The 26,685-nt window shown below is 46.4% G+C and overlaps 1 protein-coding gene across 1 annotated transcript; it reads left to right on the forward strand.

Annotated features, from left to right (window-relative positions):
* Positions 1 to 8,143: 8,143 nt before the first annotated feature.
* LOC308650444 (putative vomeronasal receptor-like protein 4) lies at positions 8,144 to 16,558 on the forward strand (the record flags this gene model as incomplete). Its single annotated transcript, XM_081296450.1, has 2 exons — positions 8,144 to 8,598; positions 16,057 to 16,558. 2 exons carry the CDS (start codon positions 8,144 to 8,146, stop codon positions 16,556 to 16,558), a joined length of 957 nt encoding a protein of 318 aa, XP_081152576.1.
* Between the last annotated feature and the right edge of the window lie 10,127 nt (positions 16,559 to 26,685).

Genomic DNA, 26,685 nt, shown 5'->3' on the forward strand with positions numbered 1-26,685 from the left:
CTTTTCCAAGATGTTCTTCAAACACAGGGATAGGATGCATGATGACCAGCACGGGGCCTCTGCCTTCAGGGCATGTTCCTAGCATGCACCCCGTGGGGACAGAAGACATCTAGGTTCACACAGGAACTTAGACAGTCCAGGGTCTTTGCCATAACTGATTGCTTTCTCCCTTGACTATTAGAGAGCAAATGGGGCCCAAATGAGATGGACCCCCCCTTTTAAAGCCCAGCCCTGTCCTGTGATGGTTTGACCCTCATTGCCTGGAGGGCACCTGACACCTGACAGGGGCTAGGGCCACTCCTGTTCCCATGGAGAGCAGCCCTGGGGTATGAGAACTGTCTTCATCCTCCACGTCCAGGCACAGTTCTGCTGCGGAAGGTCCGGGGACACTTGTCAGCTTTGATAAACAAAGGAAATAGGGCATTTATCCACCCTTCCTTGTTTTAGAGCATTTTCTATATAAATCAGGTGATTCTAATTTTTCCTCTCCCCTTTGAAGTGTATGGACATCTTTTTCAAAGCCAAGTAATGCTCTTGCCAGTATTAGAACTCAGAATGTTTTTCTTCGAGGCCTGGAGTGCTCCTGGGGGACCAAGCTCCACATTGCAAAACCAACCTCTGCCTTTTTTTTAATATTTATTTTTTACTTATACGTGAACTCATATACCTTTATTTTATTTATTTTTTTATGTGGTGCTGAGGATTGAACCCAGGGCCTTGCGTGTGCTAGGTGAGCGCTCTACCTCTGAGCCTCAATCCCAGCCGCCCATCCTCTGTCTCCAAGGGAGCAGTGCACTCATCTTGTGATAGAGGCAAAGACAGCCCAGGATCCGCCTCAGGGCCAGGTGAATTTCAGATGAACCATGTTTGCCAAGTGGAGGAGTCAGTCCTCTTACTTGAAGCTCAGTTACACTTTATCTTGAGAACATATATTTTCTGGCTTGTATCCATTTGAGTGTAAAAGGTGAGTGTAAAAGGTGAGGTTTTTTTTTTTTCTTTTTTCTTTTTGGCACTGGGGATTGAACCCAGGGCCTTGTACATGTGAGGCAAGCACTCTACCAACTGAGATATGTCCCCAGCCCCAAAGGTGAGGTTTTAAAACTTGCCTCTGTCATGTCTGCCTTTCGGCCTTGGCTTCACTGGATAACTTTTGATGTGCATGACATTCTGGCTTAATATTTTTCAACAAGAAAATCGTTTTTCTTTTCCTCCTTTTTAGACAGGCTTTGTGGATTAGAAACAGATTTTGCTTTTGATTATCTTCTCCGCACACATAGGTGACACCAGATCAAGGTGAACCCAGCATGTACCCAAGGGACCAGGGCCTGCTGTCTGCTGGGACTGTTGGTGGGCAGGGTGGTTTGACGTGGGTGTGCTGCCTTGTGGCTGGGAGGTGGAGCAGTTCACGGCAGGGCCTCCACCTGTGAACTCACAGTGTCCCAGTGATCCCCAGCAGCTCTTGGAGAACCAGTGGTGGCAGTACCAGGGACAGCACCCGGTGCCCAGGACGGCTTCTCAGCCACAGTCACCACACAGCAGGTGTGGGCGGTCAGCAAGATCCACAGCAGCTCGTGTCCACTGCTGTGAGCCGCATCCAGCACCAAAACAGTGTGGACAGGCCCCGCAGAGCACTGGGGACCCCAGCAGCAGGAGGGGTGGGGCAGCAGTGGTGTCCACCGGGGAGCTCCAGAGAACAGCAGGAACGCAACGCGTGGGACATTCCGAATGTGCACAGAGAGCAGAGAGAGGTGACGGTGGCACCCCAGAGGAGAGAAAATAAACCAATAAAACTCGCCAAGATGGAGAAGAGGACAGGAAGAAGGGGAAGGGTAACAAGAGAAACAAAACCCCAAAGCAAACCAACGGGATGACTCCCACCGTCAAGGAGAGAACATGGCAAGTGGATGAAACCCATGAGAGAAGTGGGAGAAATGTGTGTACCAGCCACGGCCGCCCCACAGAGAGGGAGGGAGGTGAGGGGCACCCTGCTGAGGTACAGAGCTCTGCTGCCGGTGCCCACTGCCCTGCCTCCTCCTTCCTGGGCCGCCATCACTCAGAGAGCAGGGCTGGCTGTCATCCTGCCTTTCTGGCGTCTCCCTCCACTCTGCCAGCTGGGGGCCTGGAACTGACTCTGCTAGAGAGAGCGCTGGGCTTCCCTTCCCAGGAGTTAGGACAGCAGGGTCCACTGGGGCTCTGTCCAGAAGGTCGAGGTCTGTGAGCCCCAGCGCGGCCTGATGCCGAGGTCTGGAGGGGACGTGCTCGAGGCTGGGTGCAACTCTGATGGGGACTTGGGACTTTGTGCCTTGGCATCTGCTCTGGAGAATGAGCTCCACATGTCTCTGCTGGGCACCTGGATCTCAGGGGCCTCCAGAGAAGTCTGCTCTCAGGGCAGGTGGTCAGCCCACCACCTCCTGCCCACTTCACTGCCCAGGAAGGTGGACTTCCCAGCTCAGTCCTGAGTGCACTCACCCCATCCAGCTCTTCCCCCCTTCCCTTCCCTTCTCTTTCCTTCTTTCTCCTTTCTCTTTCTTGTTCTGGGGACTGATCCCAGTAGCACCTCGCCCCTGAGCTCTCTCCCCACTGTAGGGACAGGTCAGCAGTTAGTTGCTTAGGGCCTCACTAAGTGGCTGAGCTGGCCTGGAGCTTGTGATCCTCCTGGGATTCCAGGTGTGGGCCACCACTCCCAACTTCAATGTTTCTTTCTTAAAAACAAAATATCACCTCACATACCAGAGTGCAGTAACCAAAATCAGGAGATTACTCTTTAGAGCGTATGTAGATTTTACCAGCTGTACCAGTGAATCCGTGTCTGTCAAAGGATGATCCAAATCCTGTGCTACAGCACCAGATGTCAGTCTCTCGAGGCTCCTTGATTCTCTAAAATTCCTGAGTCTCCCTTTGCCTTTTATGACACTAATGATTTTGAAAGACATGGGACATTTTACAGTCTCCTTTCTGCCAGGGACTAGAAGGGAGTTCTCCTTCAAAGAATAGCCTGACAGTTACAAGAAACAGCCCCCTGGGAGACAACCTGCCTGGGAGACACCCTGCAGCCATCTATCTCCCTGAGACATCCTGCAGCCACCTGTCTTCCTGAAACATCCTGCGGTTATCTCACCTTGTGGAGACATCCAGCAACTGCCGATAAGAGAGCTCCTCCATCCCCAGCATACAAACACCCCTGTGTGAACAATAAAAGTTTGCAGCTTGATCAGACTCCTCTCTTGCTGTCACCTTTCGTGTCTCTTGTCCCTTCATTCCTCCCCATCTAGGTTCGCTGCCCACGTTGATGTGTCCTGCCGGTCGGGACACTTTCGATGGACTTCTACTTTTCCTGGAGCTTAGACTCGGAGAGCCCTGTGCAGGTGCAGTAGAGAAGGGCACTGAGTGCTGACCACAACTTTCCGGGCTGCGTGCTGCTGGAGGGTCCTCTCTGCACAGCGCTGCTACCCTCTGTGTCCACAGGTGTCTGTCTGGTGTCCAGCACCACGTGACTCTTTCATTCTTTGGCATGAGTAAGTCATGAGGGAGACACTTCCAGGCCATAGGCCATGTTGATTCCCGTGACACCTAAACCCTCACCCACTAGTCTGATCATCCACAGATGGTCTCTTCCTGGAGAAATTGCTGTTAGGATGTTGCAAAGGGCGATTTTCTAATTTCATTGCTCTCCTTTTGCATTTATCATTTGTGTGTTCCATGCAAGTTAGAGCTTTCCCTTCTCCCTGGTTCACTTACGTTCATTGTGCACCTTTGTGCTCTTGGTTCATGGGAAGGTGATGTCATCTTATGTCATTACTCAGTTTGACTCAGGTTTTCTCACATTGGCCAGCAGAGCCTTGCAAGGTGGCCCCCTAGTTGGCAGGCCTGTCCCTCTTGGATCCCTTCTTTATCCTGTGACATAATAGATGTTCGAGTCTCATCTTACCTTTCTCTGAATTAGCCCTGAAACCACCTCTGTGTTAAACGCTCTGCTTCCTTTGTATCAGAAAACGGTATTCAGAACCCAAACCTGGACAGAGGTGAATGGAGTAAACCATTTTATTTTCCTGCTTTCATACCTGAGACATCTTCTCATCCAAATGAACCCAAATAGTGCTCTCCTCAAAGGGCTCGTCTTCCACCAGAGGCACAAGTGTTTGGGGTCAGCTCTGTGCCAAGTGCACCCTGGGTATGGGAACAGGGTCACACAGGAGTGAGGGGACAGTGACCAGGGCCCTGGCTCCCACCAGCCCTGTGCAGTGCTCCCTGGTGGAGAAGCCACTCTCCTCTCACGTCAGCTCGGCCCTGGGATCAACATGTTGGTGTCCTTTGCACCAGGGACCAGGACGGCAGCAGAGTGAACATGTGCAAGGGTCATTCTTGTCTGTAGATGACCCTGGAGATGTCCTTGAGCTTCAGGACTGATTTCTAAAGGAGGGGTGGGAGGATCCCTCGGAGTGTCCAGGCTCACTTACTGTTTCACGTATGAGGAATACAGCAGCCAGTCAGGGCAGCAGTGTGAGCTCCGTACACAGATGTAGGACGGTGACTTTGGTCCTGCCCAGGTCCTGGTGGGGCTTTCTCTGAGAGCAGAGTCCCCAGTGCTGGTCATCAGGTGCCACATCCCTGTGGGTGGAGAAGGCCTTAAATATGAGTGGAGCTGACCCTCTGTGTCTCAGACCCTGGCCCCATTCTGATTCAGTCGTGGGCCTTTGGGAAGGGGAAGGGAAGGCCAAGAAATGGAACCTCAGGCGCAGAAACTTGGCTGGTTGTTCACTTTCTCTCTGCACAAACTTTTACTAAAATAATTAAGTCCCAATTAAGCCTGGGATTACTTCTGAGCCAAACAAAAGCAGTAATTGTGGAGGGAGAGAAAGCCATTCTCCAGGGACTGAGGTCTCAGAGCGGTTGATGCTCTCTGACAGGTGTCACCTGTGACAACTCGAGTCCTGGAGGTGGTTTATGTGGCAAGAGCCCCACAGACCCAGAAGGTACAACAGGACCTGGGCAGCTGCCCTTGTCAGAAGGACCAACGCAGAGCTTGTCTGCAGCCCAGCTACCAGGTGAGTGGCCTGAGGGTTCTGGTTTCCTCACAGGCACACGTGACATTTCCGCAGCAGCACGGAGCTGGCTCTCTGTGGCTGAGCAAGGGGGTTGCTGAGGGGGTCATGAGCCTTAGGGCCTCACTCTGCCTGTTTGTAGGAAGGACCTGAAGACAGAGGACACAGATGTCACCACAGAGACTCTTAGGCATCTCTGTCCTTATGTTCAGGATCTGGTACCACGAGAGAGCTCTGGGTCATATTTGCAGAAGGTTACCTCTTACTTTATTTAACAAATCAGAATGGTACAGATCTTTTCAAGAATCTATGAAAAGTTTTGAACCTTCAGCCTGCAATTTCACTTGAATTGTGACTGCATTAGCTTTCTTAAAATTTGACATTTCCTTTTAGATGCATTTCTCTTTTTCCAGGATGGAGCACTGGGTTTTTTTCTTTATGTTAACAATTCTTTAAGCAAGTTTCTGAGTAATTTGGAAGATTTGTTTCTGTGTTCATCTGTGAATCATCCTTATTACATTATATATTATGCCATACTTGGAAGTCAATTCCACTACTTACACACATGTTAGATGGAGAAACTATTAGAAACTATTAAGATTAGGTGCTGGGGTTGTCGCCCAGTGGTAGCCCACTTGCCTAGCATGTGCGTCGCCCTGGGTTCTATCCTCAGCACCACATAAAATAAATAAATGAAATAAAGGTATTGTGTTCAACTATAACTAAAAAACGAATATTTAAAACAAAAACAAAAACTATTACGATTAAATACTATAGTTGCTTTTTAAAGAGTACCCACTATGACTCTGCCAGGCTAGGGCTTTCTATAACATGAAATATCTCACTTTTGTTTTATCCTGTTATCTTTCAGCAAGAATCAGTCACTTCATGATTCATTTTGAAAACCATGTCTGATGCACGCACTCATGTTCATGAACTGTCAACTGTTGGTCCTGGTGGGGCTTATGCCTGTCTGAATGTGAAGCCTGCCTTGTAAAATAGTTCACCACTCCCCAAGGCAACCTGAGAGAGAAGGCAGATGTCTGATATCCCACTTTGGTCAGCAAGAAAGAGAAGTCATATATTAGAAGTCTCTGAATCTGCTCCCAAACCTGAGTCAGAGCTTTGAAATTTGGGAGAAGGAAGAATGAGCTAGAAAATATGTGAACACCTAGACAAAAAATGAAAATACACAGGAGAAGTTCTGATAAATCTGCGAGGACATGGGACATACCGACCACAGTAGTAATTTGTCACCCATCAAGAGGCTCCCTGGTACACACTAGGGCTTGCAGAAAAGTGTCCTCAGTATAAACAATATGCAATTCCCATGCATTGGACCAAACATCCTTGTTTCCTTCATTCTGGAGAAGTTGCCCACAGTTTGAAAGAAATCCCTTGGTGAGAAAAGGGATTGAGAACAGAGGTGTAAGGAGCAACCTTTTATCCATGCCTGAGTCTGAAAATCGGCTTGGCCTCTGAGGACCAAAGCAGCCTGTTGTTAACCAGGCTTGCAGGGAACCACACAGAGCAGGCTGCAGATCCTACAGAAACCATTCCCCTGCAGTTCTGCAGCAGCCGCACTGTGCCACTGTGACCCTGTGTGAGTGAGTTCTTCCCAATGTAATGATCCCCACCTGCTGTGCCACGTGTGGCCCTTAAGGGAGCCTAGTCCATGAACTGCCTCACCTCACCCCTGCACCAACCCTAATGAACCCCTTCTCCTCACCCAGCTCCATAAGCATCCACACATCCAGAAGGGATGCTGGCCCCCAGTGGTCCTTGAGGTCACTGAGGGGAGCTCAGACCTCTGCCAAGACCCTCCTAGAGGGTCACCCTGGCTCCTCTGGCACCAGCCATGGCTGCATCTGCTGAGGATCTGATCTTGTCAGACAGGACACTTGATGCTGATGTCTTTGTCTGATTCAGTTAACACCAGAATCCTCCCTGGAAAGGTCGTGCAGACTGACTTGACCTTGAGCATCACCAGGACCACCGCAGACTTGTAAGCAGGGGGTCCCAGAGTCGGTTGGGGCTTACAGTTTAGAAACACTAAATTCAGTTCTCAAAAATGAGACCTTTGTAAGCAAAAGGCAAACCCAGAAACCATTATACTCCCAAAATGTGACCCAGGAAGGAGTACTGAGCAGAAGGAGAGGCACTGTGGGTGGTGCGATGGGTCAGAGAAGGGAAAGACCTGAGCATCGGGGTTTTCTAAGGTGTGTGGGGGGTGTGGGGAGGGCTGGAAGCACACGCCTGAGCCCAGGATTTTAGAACTGATGATGAGGACAGACAGAATGATAACAGAGACATGGCAGAAGTTCAGGTTTGGCCAACGGTGGGTTGAAGGCAGCCTCACTGAGGTTGAGCACAGGGTGGGATTAGGGATGTGGAAGCAGAACTGGTTTTGCTTGTGTGCACCTTAAACAAAAGGTGGATTGAAAACTTAGAATTTTGAGTACTAGCCCCCAGAATAGTATTTTCCCCAAAATTTTTATTAGTTAAAGAGACACACAAAGAATGCCGTTGTGGTTTAGAAACGAGGGTCCCACCAAGCCCATGAGTGGAGCAATGCAGGAGTCAGAGAGGAAGTGATGGGTCACGAGAGCCTTGGCCTAGTCAGGGCCTGAGTCCCTGCTGGGGTCAACCGGGGTGACTGTAGGCAGTGGGCAACTGGGGGTGGCCCTTGGGCGGGCATTTTGTCCTTGTGTGGGGGTCTCTCTCTTGCTTCCTAGTGCCATGTTCTCAGCTACTTTTCTGCACCACATTCATCTGCCATGGTGCTCTGCCACACCTCTGGCCCTCGAGGATGGAGTTGGCCCTCTGTGGACTGGGGTCCCTAAAATCACGAGCCCACAAACAAGGCTTTCCTCCTCTAAAACCGTCAAGTCTTTTGGTTACAGCCAAGAAAAACAGGAGTAAAAAAATGAGTAGAATAGTTCTTTAGATAAAGCTAGCACTGTGGTGTGTGTACTGACTGCCATTACACTTTAGAGAACTGATGTAGGAAAGGCTCTCTGAAGATAAATATAGTCATTTCTGATGTTTTTCCCCTAAAACATGTCTGCAGCATCCACAGGCCTCTGCCTAAGAAGTAAGAAATGGTTCTGGACCTTGCGAAGGGAACGACCTTCATGTTCCTAACAGGAATGGGCATTGCTGGGAACACCTTTGTTCTTGTGAGCTACATTTACGTTTTCAGAGGCAGTGAGAAGAAACCTATCCACCTCATTCTCATCCACTTGGCTTCTGCAAATATCCTAATGCTTTTTACCAAAGGCACACCAAGGACAATAGCCAGCTTTGGTTTGAGAAACCTAGGTGACGTAGGCTGTAAGATTGTGGTTTATCTGGAGAGGGTGGCCCGGGGCCTGTCCATCTGCACCACCAGTCTCCTGACGGTGGTCCAGGCCATCACCATCAGCCCCAGAGCCTCCAGGTGGAGGAGGCTGCAGCCCAGGTCAGCCTGGCACCTGCTTCCCTTGTTGCTCTTCTGTTGGATACTCAATTCCTTGATAAGCACGAACTTACTATCTTACATCAAAAATACCAACAGCGGCAGAGGAGGAGAGATGGCGGCCAAGGGAGTCCAGCACACCAGTACGCTGCGCCACTGTGTGGGAGAAACACGAGGTGAAATGGCTGAAGGCTACCTTGGTGGGAATCCCCAGTGAAATTGAAGTGCTCCAGAATCTAGAGGTCAAAATTCCAGCGCGCGGGATTCGGCTGCAGGGGCTTGGTAGCGGGCGATTTCTCCGCATGGAGCGAAGCAGTACTTGGTCGGCTGACCGCCCCGTGGATGGAGTCTGGGACGCGCCCGAGTTAATTAGCCGCGAGTTACCAGAGAGGGATTACAGCGAAGCGGATTCTGCAGGCTCCTGCCAGTGGCACACTAGCCGCGCTGAGTGCTGAATTCCAGCTTTGAAATACAGGAGAGAATCGGTCCAGTTCGTTTCCCGACACCGGTCGGAACACGCAGGAGAACTGCAGCCGCCATCATGGGGAGCTGACGCAATCATCCCTGCTTTCTACTGATCTCAGCTCATTCAACTACAGAACAGGTGATTCCAGGCTGGTATTTGCCTGCGTCGCGCAGACAGATCGCTCAGGCTCGGGATTGGAAACTCTGAGGAGAATACTCTTCAGGCCTCACCCCTGGCAAGGCAAGGCGGGCGCCGGGCTTTGAGCGGCCAGATTCTAGTGCCCCGGGTTGCTTTGGCTCAGGGCGGGAGATCCTTCTTGGCCCGGGGCTACGGAACCCGCAGCGACTGTGTCTTTGACCCTGCCCCTGTCTGAGCACACACTGAGCTGGGAGAGGTTGGAGCTGCCAGGCCCGGGCGGGGGCCGCCTGGGCCTGAGGCTGGGGTACCTCTGTGGACCCTGCTCCGAGCAGAGTGTGGCAGGGATCGGAGAGGCTGGGTTCTGGCCCTCGTGGCTGCTTGAGCCCAGGGCCGCGGAGCCTGTGGGGACCGCGAGCTGAGGCCAGCCACAAGTGAAACTTGCGACGAGGGGCAGCGGGACTCTGTCTCCTGGAACAGTTTTGACCCGGAGCTGGAGAGCCCACGGGAAGTGCATCTTAGACTCTGCTCCAAGGGGAGCGTACACCGAGCAGGGAGAGTTTGGTGCGGCCAGGCTTGGGCACCTAGCAGGGAGAGTCTGGTGCGGCCAGGCTTGGGCTCCCGGGGCGGCTCTGGCCTGGGTTTGGGGAACCCGCGGCGGTTGCCCTGAGGAGCCTGCTCCTAGCAGAAAGTGGCAGGGATCGGAGAGACCGGCTCCTGGCTCCCGAAGCGGCTCTGGCTCAGGGTTGGGGATCCTACAGGGACTGCTTCTTGGTCTGGGTCCTGCTGGGTACTGCGGGGGCCTGGAGGGCAGAGTGGAGCTGCCTCCTGTGCCCAGAGCAGGCTAAGGGTCCCGCCGGTGTGGTATCGCGACACCCCAACTGCAGCTGGGGCCGAGGAGAGTAGCCGCCCACGCCTGGAACAGGACCAGCGACCCGACGGCAGGGTAGCCAAGTCAACCCACTTGGAGTAGAGGCCGTGAAGAGCTGCCGTCTGACCCTGCAAGGTAGGCAGTCCTGCGTCCCACTGGCAGGACAAGCTCGGCAGCCGGCCAGTGTAGTGGACGAGTAGCATCGAGGCAGTCACGTCACACTGGTTGGAGTGGGGGTTGAACAGAGCCGCCGCCAGCATCTGGAAGGAGCCCAGAGACCCGTTGGAGAGGCAGTTAGGTACCCCCACTGGGAGTGGGGGTTGAGCAGAACTGCAGCCCAGGCCCGCAGGGTGGGCAGATCTGAGACCCACCGGCGGAACAGGCTTGGAGGCCGACCAGCGTGGTAGACACGTCACATCAATTGGAGTAGGGGTGGAGAAGAGCTGCTGCCCACGTCCGGATCAGGACCAACGATCCGAGGACGTGGCAGGAACGTCACCGCAATTGGAGTGGGGGCAGAGTAGAGCAGCCACCCGTGCCCGCGGGGCGGGCAGACCTACGACCAACCAGCGTAGTATATAGATCACCCTGATTAGAGGAGGATCACAGCCACTACCCGCCCTACAAGAGAGATATCCTAAATATACAAGAGCAACAAAAATAAACAGGGGGAAAAATTTCAAAAACACAACAGTTTCACGAAGCAGAAAGAAACGCAAGCAACATGAAAAGACAAGGAAAGAAAGGACCACAAGCAATGCAGGTCAACTCAACGTTAGAAGAGGTAATAGCTGCAACAGACGGAATGTCAGATAAAGAGTTCAGGATATACATGCTTCAGATGATCTGGACTCTCAAGGAAGACATGAGACAGCAAAACCAGACAATGAAAGATCACATTGACAAGGAACTACAGAAACAAATCCAGGAAGTAAAAGATCAATTTCACAGGGAGCTAGAAGTAATAAAGAACAAACAAATAGAAATCCTAGAAATGCAGGAAGCAATAAACCAACTTAAAACCTCAATTGACAATACTACCAGCAGAATAGATCACTTAGAAGATAGAACATCAGACAATGAAGACAAAGTATTTCAACTTGAGAAGAACATAGACAGTTCAGCAAGACTGCTCAGAAACCATGAGCAGAACATCCAAGAGATATGGGATAACATTAAAAGGCCAAACTTAAGAGTCATTGGGATACAGGAGGGCACAGAGCTCCAAACCAGAGGAATGAACAATCTATTCAATGAAATAATACGAGAAAACTTCCCAGACTTGAAGAATGAAACAGAATCCCATATCCTAGAAGCCTACAGGACGCCAAAAGTGCAAAATCATAAGAGATCCACACCTAGACACATTATAATGAAGATGCCCAACATACAGAATAAGGAGAGAATTTTAAAAGCTACAAGAGAAAGAAAGCAGATTACATTTAGGGGCAAACCAATCAGAATAACAGCTGATCTCTCAACACAGACTCTGAAAGCTAGAAGATCCTGGAATAACATATTTCAAACACTGAAAGAAAATGGGCTCCAACCAAGAATTGTGTATCCGGCGAAATTAAGCTTCAGGATGGAAGATGAAATTAAAACCTTCCAGGATAAACAAAACTTAAAAGAATTCGCAGCTAGAAAACCATCTCTTCAAAAAATCCTTGGCAAAACATTACAGGAAGAGGAAACTGAAAATAACATTGAAAACCATCAGTGGGAGATAGGACAGTAAAGGGGGGAAAGTAACCAAAGAGGAAAACTAATCAGGTTTAGTAACATAAATAAACAAATATGACTGGAGGAACAAACCTAATCTCAATAATAACCCTAAATGTTAATGGCTTAAACTCACCAATTAAGAGACACAGGCTAGTCGAATGGATCACAAAACAAGATCCAACAATATGTTGCCTACAGGAGACGCATTTGATAGGAAAAGATATACATAGACTGAAGGTGAAAGGCTGGGAAAAATCATTCCACTCATATGGACTGCGGAAACAAGCAGGAGTGTCCATACTCATATCAAACAAAATAGATTTCAAGCCAAAATTAATCAAAAAGGATAAAGAGGGACACTGCATACTGCTCAAGGGAACCATACACCAACAAGACATAACAATCATAAATATATATGCCCCAAACAATGGTGCACCTACGTTCATCAAGCAAACTCTTCTCAAGTACAAGAGTCTAATAGACCACCATACAATAATCATGGGAGACTTCAACACACCTCTCTCACCACTGGACAGATCTTCCAAACAAAAGTTAAATAAGGAAACTATAGAACTCAACAACACAATTAACAACCTAGACTTAATTGACATATATAGAATATACCACCCAACATCAAGTAGTTACACATTTTTCTCAGCAGCACATGGATCCTTCACAAAAATAGATCATATATTATGTCACAGGGCAACTCTTAGACAATATAAAGGAGTAGAAATAATACCATGCATCCTATCTGATCATAATGGAATGAAACTGAAAATCAACGATAAAAGAAGGAAGGAAAAATCATGCACCACGTGGAGAATGAACAATAGGTTACTGAATGATCAATGGGTCATAGAAGACATCAAGGAGGAAATTAAAAAATTCTTAGAGATAAATGAAAACACTGACACAACATATCGGAATCTATGGGACACATTGAAAGCAGTTTTAAGAGGAAAATTCATTGCTTGGAGTTCATTCCTTAAAAAAAGAAAAAACCAACAAATAAATGATCTCATACTTCATCTCAAAATCCTAGAAAAAGAAGAGCAAAATAACAGCAAAAGAAGTAGAAGGCAAGAAATAATTAAAATCAGAGCTGAAATTAATGAAATTGAAACAAAAGAAACAATTGAAAAAATTGACAAAACCAAAAGTTGGTTCTTTGAAAAAATAAATAAAATTGACAGACCCTTAGCCATGCTAACGAAGAGAAGAAGAGAGAGAACCCAAATTACTAGCATATGGGATGAAAAAGGCAATATCACAACAGACACTTCAGAAATACAGAAGATAATCAGAAATTACTTTGAATCCTTATACTCCAATAAAATAGAAGATAGTGAAGGCATCGATAAATTTCTTAAGTCATATGATCTGCCCAGATTGAGTCAGGAAGATATAGACAACCTAAACAGACCAATAACAATAGAGGAAATAGAAGAAACCATCAAAAGACTACCAACTAAGAAAAGCCCAGGACCGGATGGGTATACAGCAGAATTTTACAAAACCTTTAAAGAGGAACTAACACCAATACTTTTCAAGTTATTTCAGGAAATAGAAAAAGAGGGAGAACTTCCAAATACATTCTACGAGGCCAACATCACCCTGATTCCTAAACCAGACAAAGACACTTCAAAGAAAGAAAACTACAGACCAATATCTCTAATGAACCTAGATGCAAAAATCCTCAATAAAATTCTGGCGAATCGGATTCAAAAACATATCAAAAAAATTATACACCATGATCAAGTAGGATTCATCCCTGGGATGCAAGGCTGGTTCAATATACGGAAATCAATAAATGTTATTCACCACATCAATAGACTTAAAAATAAGAACCATATGATCATCTCGATAGATGCAGAAAAGGCATTCGACAAAGTACAGCATCCCTTTATGTTCAAAACTCTAGAAAAATTAGGGATAACAGGATCATACCTCAACATTGTTAAAGCAATCTATGATAAGCCACAGGCCAGCATCATCCTGAATGGAGAAAAATTGAAGGCATTCCCTCTAAGATCTGGTACAAGACAGGGATGCCCTCTCTCACCACTTCTGTTCAACATAGTCCTCGAAACACTGGCCAGAGCAATTAGACAGACGAAAGAAATTAAAGGCATAAAAATAGGAAAAGAAGAACTTAAATTATCACTATTTGCAGACGATATGATTCTATACCTAACAGACCCAAAAGGGTCTACAAAGAAACTATTAGAGTTAATAAATGAATTCAGCAAAGTGGCGGGATATAAAATCAACACGCATAAATCAAATGCATTCCTGTATATCAGCGACAAATCCTCTGAAACAGAAATGAGGACAACTACTCCATTCACAATATCCCCCCAAAAAATAAAATACCTGGGAATCAATCTAACAAAAGAGGTGAAAGACCTATACAATGAAAACTACAGAACCCTAAAAAGAGACATAGAAGAAGACCTCAGAAGATGGAAAAATATACCCTGCTCATGGATAGGCAGAACTAACATCATCAAAATGGCGATATTACCAAAAGTTCTCTATAAGTTCAATGCTATCCCAATCAAAATCCCAACAGCATTTCTTGTAGAAATAGATAAAACAATCAGGAAATTCATATGGAATAATAAAAGACCCAGAATAGCAAAAACAATGCTAAGCAGGAAGTGTGAATCAGGCGGAATAGCGATACCAGACTTCAAACTATACTACAGAGCAATAGTAACAAAAACAGCATGGTACTGGTACCAAAACAGGCGAGCGGACCAATGGTACAGAATAGAAGACACAGTAACCAATCCGCAAAACTACAACTATCTTATATTTGATAAAGGGGCTAAAAGCATGCAATGGAGGAAGGATAGCATCTTCAACAAATGGTGCTGGGAAAACTGGAAATCCATTTGCATCAAAATGAAACTGAATCCCTTTCTCTCGCCATGCACAAAAGTTAACTCAAAATGGATCAAGGAGCTCGATATTAAATCAGAGACACGGCGTCTGATAGAAGAAAAAGTCGGCTATGATCTACATACTGTGGGGTCAGGCCCCAAATTCCTCAATAGGACACCCATAGCGCAAGAGTTAACAACCAGAATCAACAAATGGGACTTACTCAAACTAAGAAGTTTTCTCTCAACAAAAGAAACAATAAGAGAGATAAACAGGGAGCCTACATCCTGGGAACAAATCTTTACCCCACACACTTCAGATAGAGCCCTAATATCCAGAGTATACAAAGAACTCAAAAAATTAGATAATAAGATAACAAATAACCCAATCAACAAATGGGCCAACGACCTGAACAGACACTTCTCAGAGGAGGACATACAATCAATCAACAAGTACATGAAAAAATGCTCAACATCGCTAGCAGTCAGAGAAATGCAAATCAAAACCACCCTAAGATACCATCTCACTCCAGTAAGATTGGCAGCCATTAAAAAATCCAACAACAACAAGTGCTGGCGAGGATGTGGGGAAATGGGTACACTTGTTCATTGTTGGTGGGACTGCAAAATGGTGCAGCCAATTTGGAAAGCAGTATGGAGATTTCTTGGAAAGTTGGGAATGGAACCACCATTTGACCCAGCTATTCCCCTCCTCGGTCTATTCCCTAAAGACCTAAAAAGAGCATGCTACAGGGACACTGCTACATCGATGTTCATAGCAGCACAATTCACGATAGCAAGACTGTGGAACCAACCTAGAAGCCCTTCAATAGATGAATGGATTAAAAAATGTGGCATTTATACACAATGGAGTATTACTCTGCAATAAGAAATGACAAAATCATAGAATTTGGAGGGAAATGGATGGCATTAGAGCAGATTATGCTAAGTGAAGCTAGCCAATCCTTAAAAAATAAATGCCAAATGACTTCTTTGATATAAGGGGAGTAACCAAGGACAGGGTAGAGACGAAGAGCTTGAGGAAGATTAACATTAAACAGGGATGATAGGCGGGAGGGAAAGTGAGAGTTAAGGGAAATTGCATGGAACTGGAAGGTGAGCCTCAGGGTTATACACAATTACATATAAGAGGAAAGGAGGGGTAGGAGAAAAATTATATAAGTGGAAGAAACGATTTATAGTAGAGGGGATGGAGAGAGAGTAGGGGAGGGGAGGGGAGGGGAGGGGTGAGGGGACAGTGGAGAATGGGATAGACAGCAGAATACATCAGTCACTAGAAAGGCAATTTGTAAATCAATGGAAGTGTAACTGATGTGACACAGCAATCTGTATACGGGGTAAAAATGGGAGTTCATAACCCACTTGAATCAATCTGTGAAATATGGTATATTAAGAACTATGTAATATTATGAACAACCAACAATAAAATAATTTAAAAAAAATACCAACAGCTTGAACACATCAGAATTTAGTGAAAATGACAACTACTGCTATTTTCTACCAGAAAACTGGATAATTGGAAGAATTTTCACTGGTCTCATGGCCCTTCGAGATGCTGTGTTCCAGGGTGTCATGGGCGGGGCCAGTGGCCACATGGTCTTCCTCCTCCACAAGCACCACCAGCACGTGCTCCACCTTCAGACCTCCAAGCTCCTCCACAGAACGCCCCCTGAGGTGAAGGCTGCGAAGAGTGTCCTCCTTCTGATGCTCTGCTTTCTCTTCTTCTATTGGGCAGATTGTATTATTTTGTTACATTCACTTTCGTCCTTACTGGATAATTCTGCATCTGTAAGTGCTCATGAATTTCTGACTGTTGGTTATGCGATTGTTCACCCATTTCTGCTGATTCACAGAGATGGATATCTGGTTGAAAGTTGTCGTGCTCAAAGAAAGAAAAACTTTGAGAAATCACCCATCTCAGTGGTCCTTTTAGTATGTTTGAAATCCTGTTAGTTTTGTGTTGCTGTAAGTGATGCAAGACATTAAGAGGAGGGAAGTCACACAGAGGTGCATTCTCACAGCTCCAAGTCGGTGACAGGCTTGAATGCACAGAGGTCACTGGGAGCTGGAGGGATGCAGCTATCTCCTCTTTGTTCTTCTTGCCACCCTTCAGGAAGAATCTGATGTTCTCCTGCATGTTAGGTGGCTCTTTCATACCACCACTTCTGCTAGTGAGAAGCCGAAGAACAATTCAGAAAATCACATCAAGATTACTTATGTATTCATCTCCAGACCCAAGAAGCCCAATTCTAGGGCCTGGTCTTCCAGATGTGCTTCCTTACATAAGATACACAGAGTAAAAATATTTTATATTGCAGTTTTAATTGATAAACAAACTCGAGTATTCAATAAGTGGGCCATTGTTGTTATTTAAAGGTATTTATAATTTTTATTCAACAAAGTTGAATTTTATTGAACTTGTTAAAACAAGGGTGGGTTAAAAGTGGGTTGATATCTACTAGGATGTAGGGAATATTACAATTAAACAGCAGTGGAGACTAATAGTACTTTATAAAGGAATACCAAGCATTTAACTGGATTGTGTCTGCATATGAACAGCTGCAAAACCCAAAAGAACCTGGAAGAGTAGTTCCTCATTTGGGAGAAAGAAGCCTTATGGAGGTGCACCAAGAAATCATTTTTCTCTTTTCATATTTTCTAACCCTTTAAATGCATTTTTAAGTAAGTGTATAAATAAAATTGAAAACAATCTGAGGCTTCTCTAAAGACATTGATTTTCACGGCCTTTCCATTGCTCATGCTTTCGACCTTCCCTAGTTTTAATGACATGCAAACTGTTCTGGTTTTAATTAGGGGAAAAGTTGCTTTGCCCTTGTGCTACATTGGAGCCCAGAGCCCATGGGGGTGGAACGCACACTTCTGACACTGAGGGCCTCTAGCCAGCCCCTCTGCACTCCCTGGGATGCATTGTGCTCACTCCACTTGTTCGCTGAAGAAGGATCAGAGGGAGGAGACACAGAGGCGCTCCTGGGGACAGAGGCCCTTTGTGTCTCTTGGTGGCCCTGCTGATCAGTGGAGTAGACAAAGGGGAAGGAAAGGAGGGGGAGAGATGGGACAGGGAAGGACAGTGGGGTGAATGTGACCTCACTCCCATCACATTTGTGAGTACACCACAGTGAGTCAGGCAGACTTTCCATTCCAGAGCAGCCACATTCACACGCTAATATTTATGTGGAGCCCTCTCTTGTGCTTAGTTGTGAGTCTGTTTTCCACAAAGGTAGGAGGGAAATACAGATGTGAGACATACAGAGCCAACCAATATTTATGAAATGATAAGTTTGACAATACTCCTAAATTCCTATAATAAAGGTGTTTTGGTCAATAGGACCCAATGTGATCTACAGGTTCAATACCATCACTATCAAATGACAATGACATTTTTCACAGAACTAGGGACAATAGTCCAAAATTCATATGGATGAGGACAAGACCTAGAATAGCCAAAGCAATCCTGAGCAACAAGAGCAATGCTGGAGGAATCTAATGCCACATCTCAAATTGGACTGCAGAGCTATAGTAACAAAACAGCATGGCACAGAATGGACTAGAGGACACAGGGACAAAGCCACAAGGTACAGACATCTGACCTTGGATAAAGGTGCCAAAAATATATGTTGGAGGACAGACAGATTTTTAAACAAAGGATGCTGGGCACCCTGGATATCCATATGTAGAAGAAGGAAGCCAGATGCCTGTTTCTCACCCACAAACATCAACTCAAAAGGTACCAGAGACCTAGGAATGCACCTGAGTACTACAGCCACTGTCTGAGACACAGCAGAAGCACTCAACATACTGACCCAGGCACCAGCCTCCTTAATAAGTCTCCTAAAGCTCAAGAAAAAGAAAGTAAAACAACAACAATTAAAAAGCTAGCCAGGCATGGTGGCCCACACCTGCAATCCCAGCGGCTGGGAGGCTGAGGCAGGAGAATCTCAAGTTCAAAGCCTGCATCAGGCATTTGGTGAGGCCATAAGCAACTTAGTGAGACTGTGCCTCAAAATATAAAATGAAAAGGGCTGGCAATGTGGCTCAGTGGTTGAGTTCCCCTGGGGCAATTCCTGGTACCAAATATAAATAAATAACTAAAATAAAGTAAGAAAACCAAGAACCAATAAGTGTTGTGCATCAAATGAGAAACTTCTGCATAGCAAAGGAAATAAGATATTTGAAAGAGAGCTTGTGGTATGGGAGAAAACCTTTGCCATCTACTCTTGCTATGGAGAATTAATAGCCATTAATGTATAGAACTGGACAAAAAATCCAAATCCCCCCAAAACAACTACAATTGAACAAATTGAAAGACCCAACAAACACAAAACAAATAACCCACTCAATAAATGGCCAAAATATCTGAACAAACATTTCTCAAAGGTAGAAATACAAATATTTAACAAATGTATGTAAAACTCTTCAACATTCTTAACCAGTGAGGAAGTGAAAATCAACTACACTGTAATATTATCTCACTCAAGAGCACACAACATCAAGGACACAAATCATACTAATTGTTGGTAAAGATGTGGGGGAAGTACACTTATATATTGTTGGTGGGACTGCAAATTAATACAACCACTTTGGAGAGCAGTTTGGAAATTCCTCAAAGACTAGGGATGAAACCACCACATGATGTAGCTGCCCCACTCCTTGGAGTTATTCAAAAGAACTAAAATCAACTTAATACAGTGATACAGGCAAATCAACGTCTTTAGAACTGCAATCCATAATTGGGAAATTATTGAATGAGCCCAGGTGGCCACCAATAGACGAATGCATCAATAAAAAGTGGTCTATACACACAATTGAGCATTACTCTGCGATAATTTTGTTGTTTGGCAGTAAAAGGATGGAATTGAAAATATCAGGCTAAGTGAAATAAGCCTGACTCAGAAAGTCAAGGTTCAAACATTTTCTCTCATATGTGGGGGTGGGGTGGGGGGGAGAGAGGAGATGAGAAGGAATATAGAAGTGATCTCATGAAACTAGGAGAGTAACACATAGAACAGAGGAATGTGCTTGAGAGAAGGAGAGATCAAAGATCAACCAAATTGAGCTATGTCCCTTATGAGAATCCCACAGTAAATCACATGAATATATATGTCAATGTGCATATATCTATGACTTTGAAATAATAAAAATAGAAGGGAGATCAAAAGGGTAGAACCAGGAGATTAGCAGGAGGAGAAAGGGAAAGAATAGGAAAGGAAGGGAGAACAAAACTGATAAAATCATGTTGAGTTGACTAAGAACATGGCATTATTATCCCTCTAGTGAGCATTGTCATACTACAAGAATAAAGAAAGATGCGGGTCACAGTTATTGTGTATGGCACTATGATAAAAAGAAAGAGAATGACAAGAGTCGTGTCTTCTGGGTTTACGTGGTGGAGAGCTTCACTGTGGTGAGGTCCAGGGGCGAAGATGGGGTCCAGGGGTCAAGGAGGGGTCCAGGGGTCAAGGTGAGGTCCAGGGTTCAAGGAGGGGTACAGGGGTCAAGGTGGGGTCCAGGGGTCAAGGAGGGGTACAGGGGTCAAGGTGGGGTCCAGGGGTCAAGGAGGGGTACAGGGGTCAAGGTGGGGTCCAGGGTTCAAGGAGGGGTACAGGGGTCAAGGTGGGGTCCAGGGGTCAAGGAGGGGTACAGGGGTCAAGGTGGGGTCCAGGGGTCAAGGAGGGGTACAGGGGTTCAAGGAGGGGTCCAGGGTTCAAGGAGGGGTACAGGGGTCAAGGTGGGGTCCAGGGGTCAAGGAGGGGTACAGGGGTCAAGGTGGGTCCAGGGTTCAAGGAGGGGTACAGGGGTCAAGGTGGGGTCCAGGGGTCAAGGAGGGGTACAAGGGTCAAGGTGGGGTCCATGGTTCAAGGAGGGGTCCAGGGGTCAAGGAGGGGTACAGGGGTCAAGGTGGGGTCCAGGGGTCAAGGAGGGGTACAGGGGTTCAAGGAGGGGTCCAGGGTTCAAGGAGGGGTACAGGGGTCAAGGTGGGGTCCAGGGGTCAAGGAGGGGTACAGGGGTCAAGGTGGGTCCAGGGTTCAAGGAGGGGTACAGGGGTCAAGGTGGGGTCCAGGGGTCAAGGAGGGGTACAAGGGTCAAGGTGGGGTCCATGGTTCAAGGAGGGGTACAGGGGTCAAGGTGGGGTCCAGGGGTCAAGGAGGGGTACAGGGGTCAAGGAGGGGTCCAGGGTTCAAGGAGGGGTACAGGGGTCAAGGTGGGGTCCATGGTTCAAGGAGGGGTACAGGGGTCAAGGAGGGGTCCAGGGGTCAAGGAGGGGTACAGGGGTCAAGGAGGGGTCCAGGGGTCAAGGTGAGGTCCAGGGGTCAAGGAGGGGTCCAGGGGTCAAGGAGGGGTACAGGGGTCAAGGTGGGGTCCATGGTTCAAGGAGGGGTCCAGGGGTCAAGGCTCCATTCTCTGCCTGTGGGTTGAGGTTTCCCAGCACCACTGTCAGGAAGGCTGACTTATCTCCAGCTCATGTGTTTGTCCCCTTTGTCTAGGATCAGATAACTGTCTCCATGAGGGCTTATCTCTGTCCTCCATTCTACCCCCTTGGTCCTCATGACAGATTCGGGCTGGCACCAGGCTGCCTCCCTGGGGCTCTCAGGTACAAGGGGAGGTCAGGACTGTGAGGCCTGCAAGGTTGCTCCTGTTGCTCAGGGTGGCTTTCTCTCTTCTGGGTCTCCCATTCTTCCAAATGAACTTCAGAAGTGTTTTCCTCATCCTGTGGATAATGGCGTTGGTATTTTATGAGGATGCACGAGTCTCTGTGATGCTGCTGACTCATGGCCATTCTGATGATATCAACTCTGCCTGTCCAACACGAGTCTCTCCATCGTCTGAGTTTTCTTCAGCTTTCTTCACTCTTCTGTAATCCCCATTGTAGATGTCCTTCACACCCTTCATTAGATTGATTCCCAAATATATTTTTGGAGATATTGTGGATGGAGTATATCTCCTCATTTCTTACTTGGCAGATTTCATATTGGAGTTTAGAAAAGTTGTTAATCTATGTTTGTTGATCTCGTCTCCTGCTACTTATGAAATTTGTTCATGAGTTCTGAAATTTCTGGGGCAGTTTTCCTGGGTCTTCCAAATGAAGGGTCATGTCATCAGCAAAGAGATAAATTGAGTTCTTCTTTTTCTATTTGTATCCCTTTAATTTCTTTCTCTTGATTGATTGCTTGAGTTTCAAGGTCTAAAAGCACAGGAGTGGGGGAAGTGCCCATCCTTGTCTTGTCCTGTTTACAGAGTAAATATTTTCAGTTTTTCTCATTCAGTATAAGGTTGGCCTTGGGTTCTTTATACACAGCCTTTACAATGGTGAGGGAAGTTGTTTCTTCCCTAGTTTTCATAGTGTTTTAAACATGAGTGGGTGCTGTACTTTGTCAAGGGCTTTTTCTGCATCCATTGAGATGATCCTGCGAGTCTTGTCTGGAAGTCCATGTTTGTGCTGCATTACACTCTAGACTTGCATAGGTTGAAGCAACCTTGCATCTGTGGGATTAAACCTGCTTGAAAATAGTGTGCTGCTGTTTAATGTGTTTTTGTATGTGATTTGCCAGTATTTTATCAAGAATATTTGCATTTAAGTTCATCAAGGGTGATGGACTGAAGTTTTGTTTCGTTGATGTGTCTTTGTCTGGTTTTGGTTTCATGATGTGGGCTTCACAGAATGAGTTTAGCAATGTTTCTTTCATTTCTGTTTCATGGAATAATTTGAGGAGGGTTGGTGTTAGTTCTTCACTGAAGGTCTGGCACAACTGGGCTGAGAGTCCGTCCAGTCCTGGGGTTTCCTTTGTTGGAGGCTTTTGATAGCTGCTTCAGTTTCATCACTTGGTGTTGGTCTGTTTAAATGTTTGGTATCTTCATGTTCAGCTTGGGGAGGTCAGACGTTTCTCGAAATTTGTCAATATCCCAAGATTTTCTTTTTTGGAGTATGAATTTCCAAGATAGTTTCTGATGGTCCCCTGGATTTCAGTAGTGTCTTTGGTGATATTTTCTTTTTCATCTTGGATTTTGTTAGAGTCCCCCCCCTTTTTTGGTTAGTTAGGTGAAGGTTTTATCAATCTTGTTTATCATTTCAGAAATCCTATCTGTTTAATTCATCTGTTGCATTTTTTTCTTTAAATATTCTTGTTAGTTATTGAAGGAACTTTATTTATTTATTTGTTTACATGTGGTGCTGAGAATCGAACCCAGTGCCTCACACATGCCAGGCAAGTGCTCCACGACAGAGCCCCAGCCCCAGGCCCTGTTGCATTGTTTGTTATTCCCAATTTCACTAATATTTGGCTCTGATATTAATTATTTTCTGTTTTCTTCTGATTGTGGTGTGAGATGTCATGTTAATTTATTTGGTGTTTTTCTATTTTTTTTTGAGGTTGACCACAGTGCTGTGAATGTTCCTCTGAGACCCACCTTTATAGAAATAGGCCTGGATTCCAAACTACTGAGATCACGTCAAGGCTTTTACAATAATTTATGTACATCTTAAAATCAGGACAAAATTGCAAGTTCACACACAAAATCCCCTATCAAATGTCACAGGGTTAGTGCTGCTATTGTACCAGGGAACACTGCTCATGGCTCTGTTTCACTCTGTGTCTGAGCTCACAAGTGCCCTGAGTGGCCACTCCACCACGCAGGCCTGGGTCTCCCTTCCACACCAGGGACCGTAACTCAGGTGGCTTCCAGGTGTGGCCCAGGGTGCCAGTCCCTAATGTGTGCAGGGCGCATCCCCAGGTCATGAGTCCCTCAGGGCGCAGAGGAGGCCCAGGGGCCAGGAGCCTGCCTCCCAGGCCAGCCCGGGCTGCTCTCTCCTCTGCAGAAAGGAAGCTGCTCTCACTCCCCTCAGCCCTTGGCCACCTTGATTTACATTCCTTGCTCCAGGGACTGAAAAGCCCCCAGGCAGTAGGAACCTCAGTGACAGGGGAGCTTCCTGGTGTCGACGGGTCACACAAATGCCCCCAGGAACAGCGCAGACGTGGGGTTTGAAAGCATTTTATTAGTGCATCATGGTCACCCTCACAGGTCCCCTACCCAGCCACCTGCCTGGGTGCCTTTCCCCACGTGGCCTGCTGCTCCCTCCTCCCACCCCTCTTCCCTCTCTGTCCTCTGCTCACTTCCTCCTTCTTATTCATGTCCTACCACCTTGTGTCCCACAGAGACTCACAACATGAAACTCACTGCACATCCACAGGAGCACACGGCATGGTCAGCCAGCTCATCCCGCGGCGCCTGCCCTTCCCCACCCATCCCTCTTCCCCCAGTCCCTTCCTCTGCTCCACAGGCATGTTTTCTATTTTCATGGGTCTGCGCAGCCCATCCCCCCGGATTTTGCTCCAGTTTCCACATATAAAGTGCAGTGTTCACCCCCTGCCTTTCTGAGTCTGGCTTATGTCACGTAGCCTGGCATTCTGTAGTTCTGTCCATCTCCAGACAGTGCCCGGTTTCATTCCTCTTCATGGCTGAGTAGCACTCCATTGTGTCTGCGCACCTCATGGTCTTGGTGCATTCATCTGCTGGTGATCACAGGGTGTTTCCTTAACATGGTCATGTGCATCATGCTGCTGTGAATATTGATGCACTTGTATCACTATACTATTTCAATTTTAGTTTTTTGAATAAATACCAATGAGTATTGTAGCTGGATCATATGGTGGTTCATTTTTATATATTTTAACAATCTTCATACTGCTTACCAGCCTGGCCATACTAATTTTTAGTCCTATAAAAACATATTAATTTGCCTGTTTTTTAACATATTTGAAAGAATCTACTATGATTTGTATTCTTGAAAAATGCCATTTTAACTGGGGTGGAGTGAAATCTCCCTGTGATTTTGATTTGCATTTCTGTGATGGCAGGTTGGTTTTTTGAGAGGGAGACTGTGGGTGTATCTAACCACTGGGTTCACCTTGTGTTTTCAGAGTCCCTAAAACCTGACATCAGGTACCACATCCCTGTGCTGGACAAGGCCTTGAGAATGAGGAACCTTGATCCTCTGGGTCTGAGAAGCTGGCCCCTTTTGGACGCATCTGTGCACTTTTGGGAAGGGGAAGGGAAGGATAAATGGGACCTCAGATGTGGAAACTTGGCAGGTTGTTGACTTTCAAACTGCAGAAACTTTCATTAAGATAATTAAGCCTCAATTAAGACTGAGACAACTTCTGAGCCCAACATACAGAGTAATTGTGGAGGGACAGGGAAAGCCGTCCTTCAGGGACTGAGGTTCTGCAGAGGGTTGGCCTCTCCCTGACAGCTGTCACTGTGACAGCTGGGGTCCTGGTGGTGGCTTGTGCTAGGCAAGAGCCCCACAGATCCCGGAGGCACAAGTACAGCCTGGGAAGCTGCACCCTGTCAGAAGGGCCCACACAGAGTGGTCAGCAGCACAGCCACCCAGGTGAGAGGGCCCAGGGTCTGACTTGCTCCCAGGCACAGGTGACGTCTCCTCAGCAGCACACATCTTACTCTCTGAGACTGAGCCAGGGGGTTGCCGAGAGCCTGTGATCCTCGGACCTTCCCTCTCCATCTGGTATCTGAAGGTTTGCACCTGGGCGGAAACACGAAGGGCCTTTATATCAGAGGTCCCTCAGCGACACGGGAGCAGCTTGGACCCTGTGTTGGGGATCTGGATTCATCTGAGAGCCCCGTGGTGGGTCCTGAAGACTGAAGTTAGACTCTCTGTCTGCCTTTAGAAAAGCTGTGTCTTTAGCCTTGATGTCGACCTGTGAGATTCTGAACACATTCTTAACTTACGTGGGATTACTGCAGCTAGATTACGGTGTATTATTCAGTTTCCAAGATGCACTTGTTTCTCTTGTATCAAGTTTCTGTGTCTGTAAGTGCATTGTGTTTAAGGTGAAGGCATTTTGGGGGCATCTAACCGGAAACTGTCCTCAAACATAACATTAGCTCATACATGTGAGTCAAATTTATGCTTTAGATGTCTGTTAGTGTGCCTACTAAACACAATTAGTACTTAAAATCACAGTGTCTCTTATTGAATTTCAGTATGTTTTCATTAGTTTGCTTGATATTAAAATTCCAGAACTATTTCTTCAAGTTTAGTTCATATCATGCACCGAGGACCACCAATCACATGTTTATCTTGGGAAGTTACCCCTTGGGTGGATGCATGTACCCACCTAGCTCACTGGGTGTTACTGCCAGGTGGGGATGATATATTTCTCTGAATGCATGACCTACCTTTTAGAACCATTTAGTCTGTACCTGTGCAGTCAATCTGGAATAATGCAAAGCTCTCCTCTAACATTTTTCATTTCATTTTTTCACAGTGAAAGAGAAGGGAGTTGTATGTCTCAGAAGTGCCTCCCAAGTTTGATTCAGGGCTGTGTGGTTTGGAAAGATGGGAGTGGGCTGAAAATATGAGAAAAATTTGAAATGTACAAGCAATATGAAAATATTTGATATGTCCTCTGGGTCATGATGTACACTGAGCACAGTTATTTTCATCCTTGACTTACTAGTTGAAGCTGCTCTTCCTGGATCATTAAAGCTTGTGTCATAAGGCGTTGCACAGCACATATTCAGGATTCTGTGCTGTTTAAGTTAAGTCATGGGTGCAGGCTTTATTCTCCCCATTTGTTAGTGGAGGAAACAGAGTTGGAAAGGGAATCTTGAATCTCTCTGAATTCAAGGGCTCTGTGGTGTTAAAACTGGGCACAACCAGTATTCCTGCCCTTCAAGCTGCCAGGGAGGCTCAACAGAGGAATCTAAAGCAATCTTTTAATGAACAGCAGGAGCTGGGGATAGGATTTAGAACTGCATTCTATGTACACACAACACATGCAGATCCTAGGGATTTTTTTCGTTTTCTAGGTTCTTTTTTTTCTGGAGAAATTGACCATATTTAACATAAGTTCTTACATGAGACTTGAGATTGGAAATCTAACAGGAGAATGTAACATCCTTTCCAGGATTGCCCGGAAATCACAGCAGCCCAATTGTTGACTAGGTGGGGAAAAAACCCAATAAACAGAAACAAAACAAAACAAACCAAGACTAAAACCAAGCCCAGCTAGAGCAGGCTGCAGAATTGACTGAAGTCTTGT

This window comes from Spermophilus citellus (assembly GCF_964194105.1).
Source record: "Spermophilus citellus genome assembly, chromosome: 5".
NCBI lineage: Eukaryota > Metazoa > Chordata > Mammalia > Rodentia > Sciuridae > Spermophilus > Spermophilus citellus.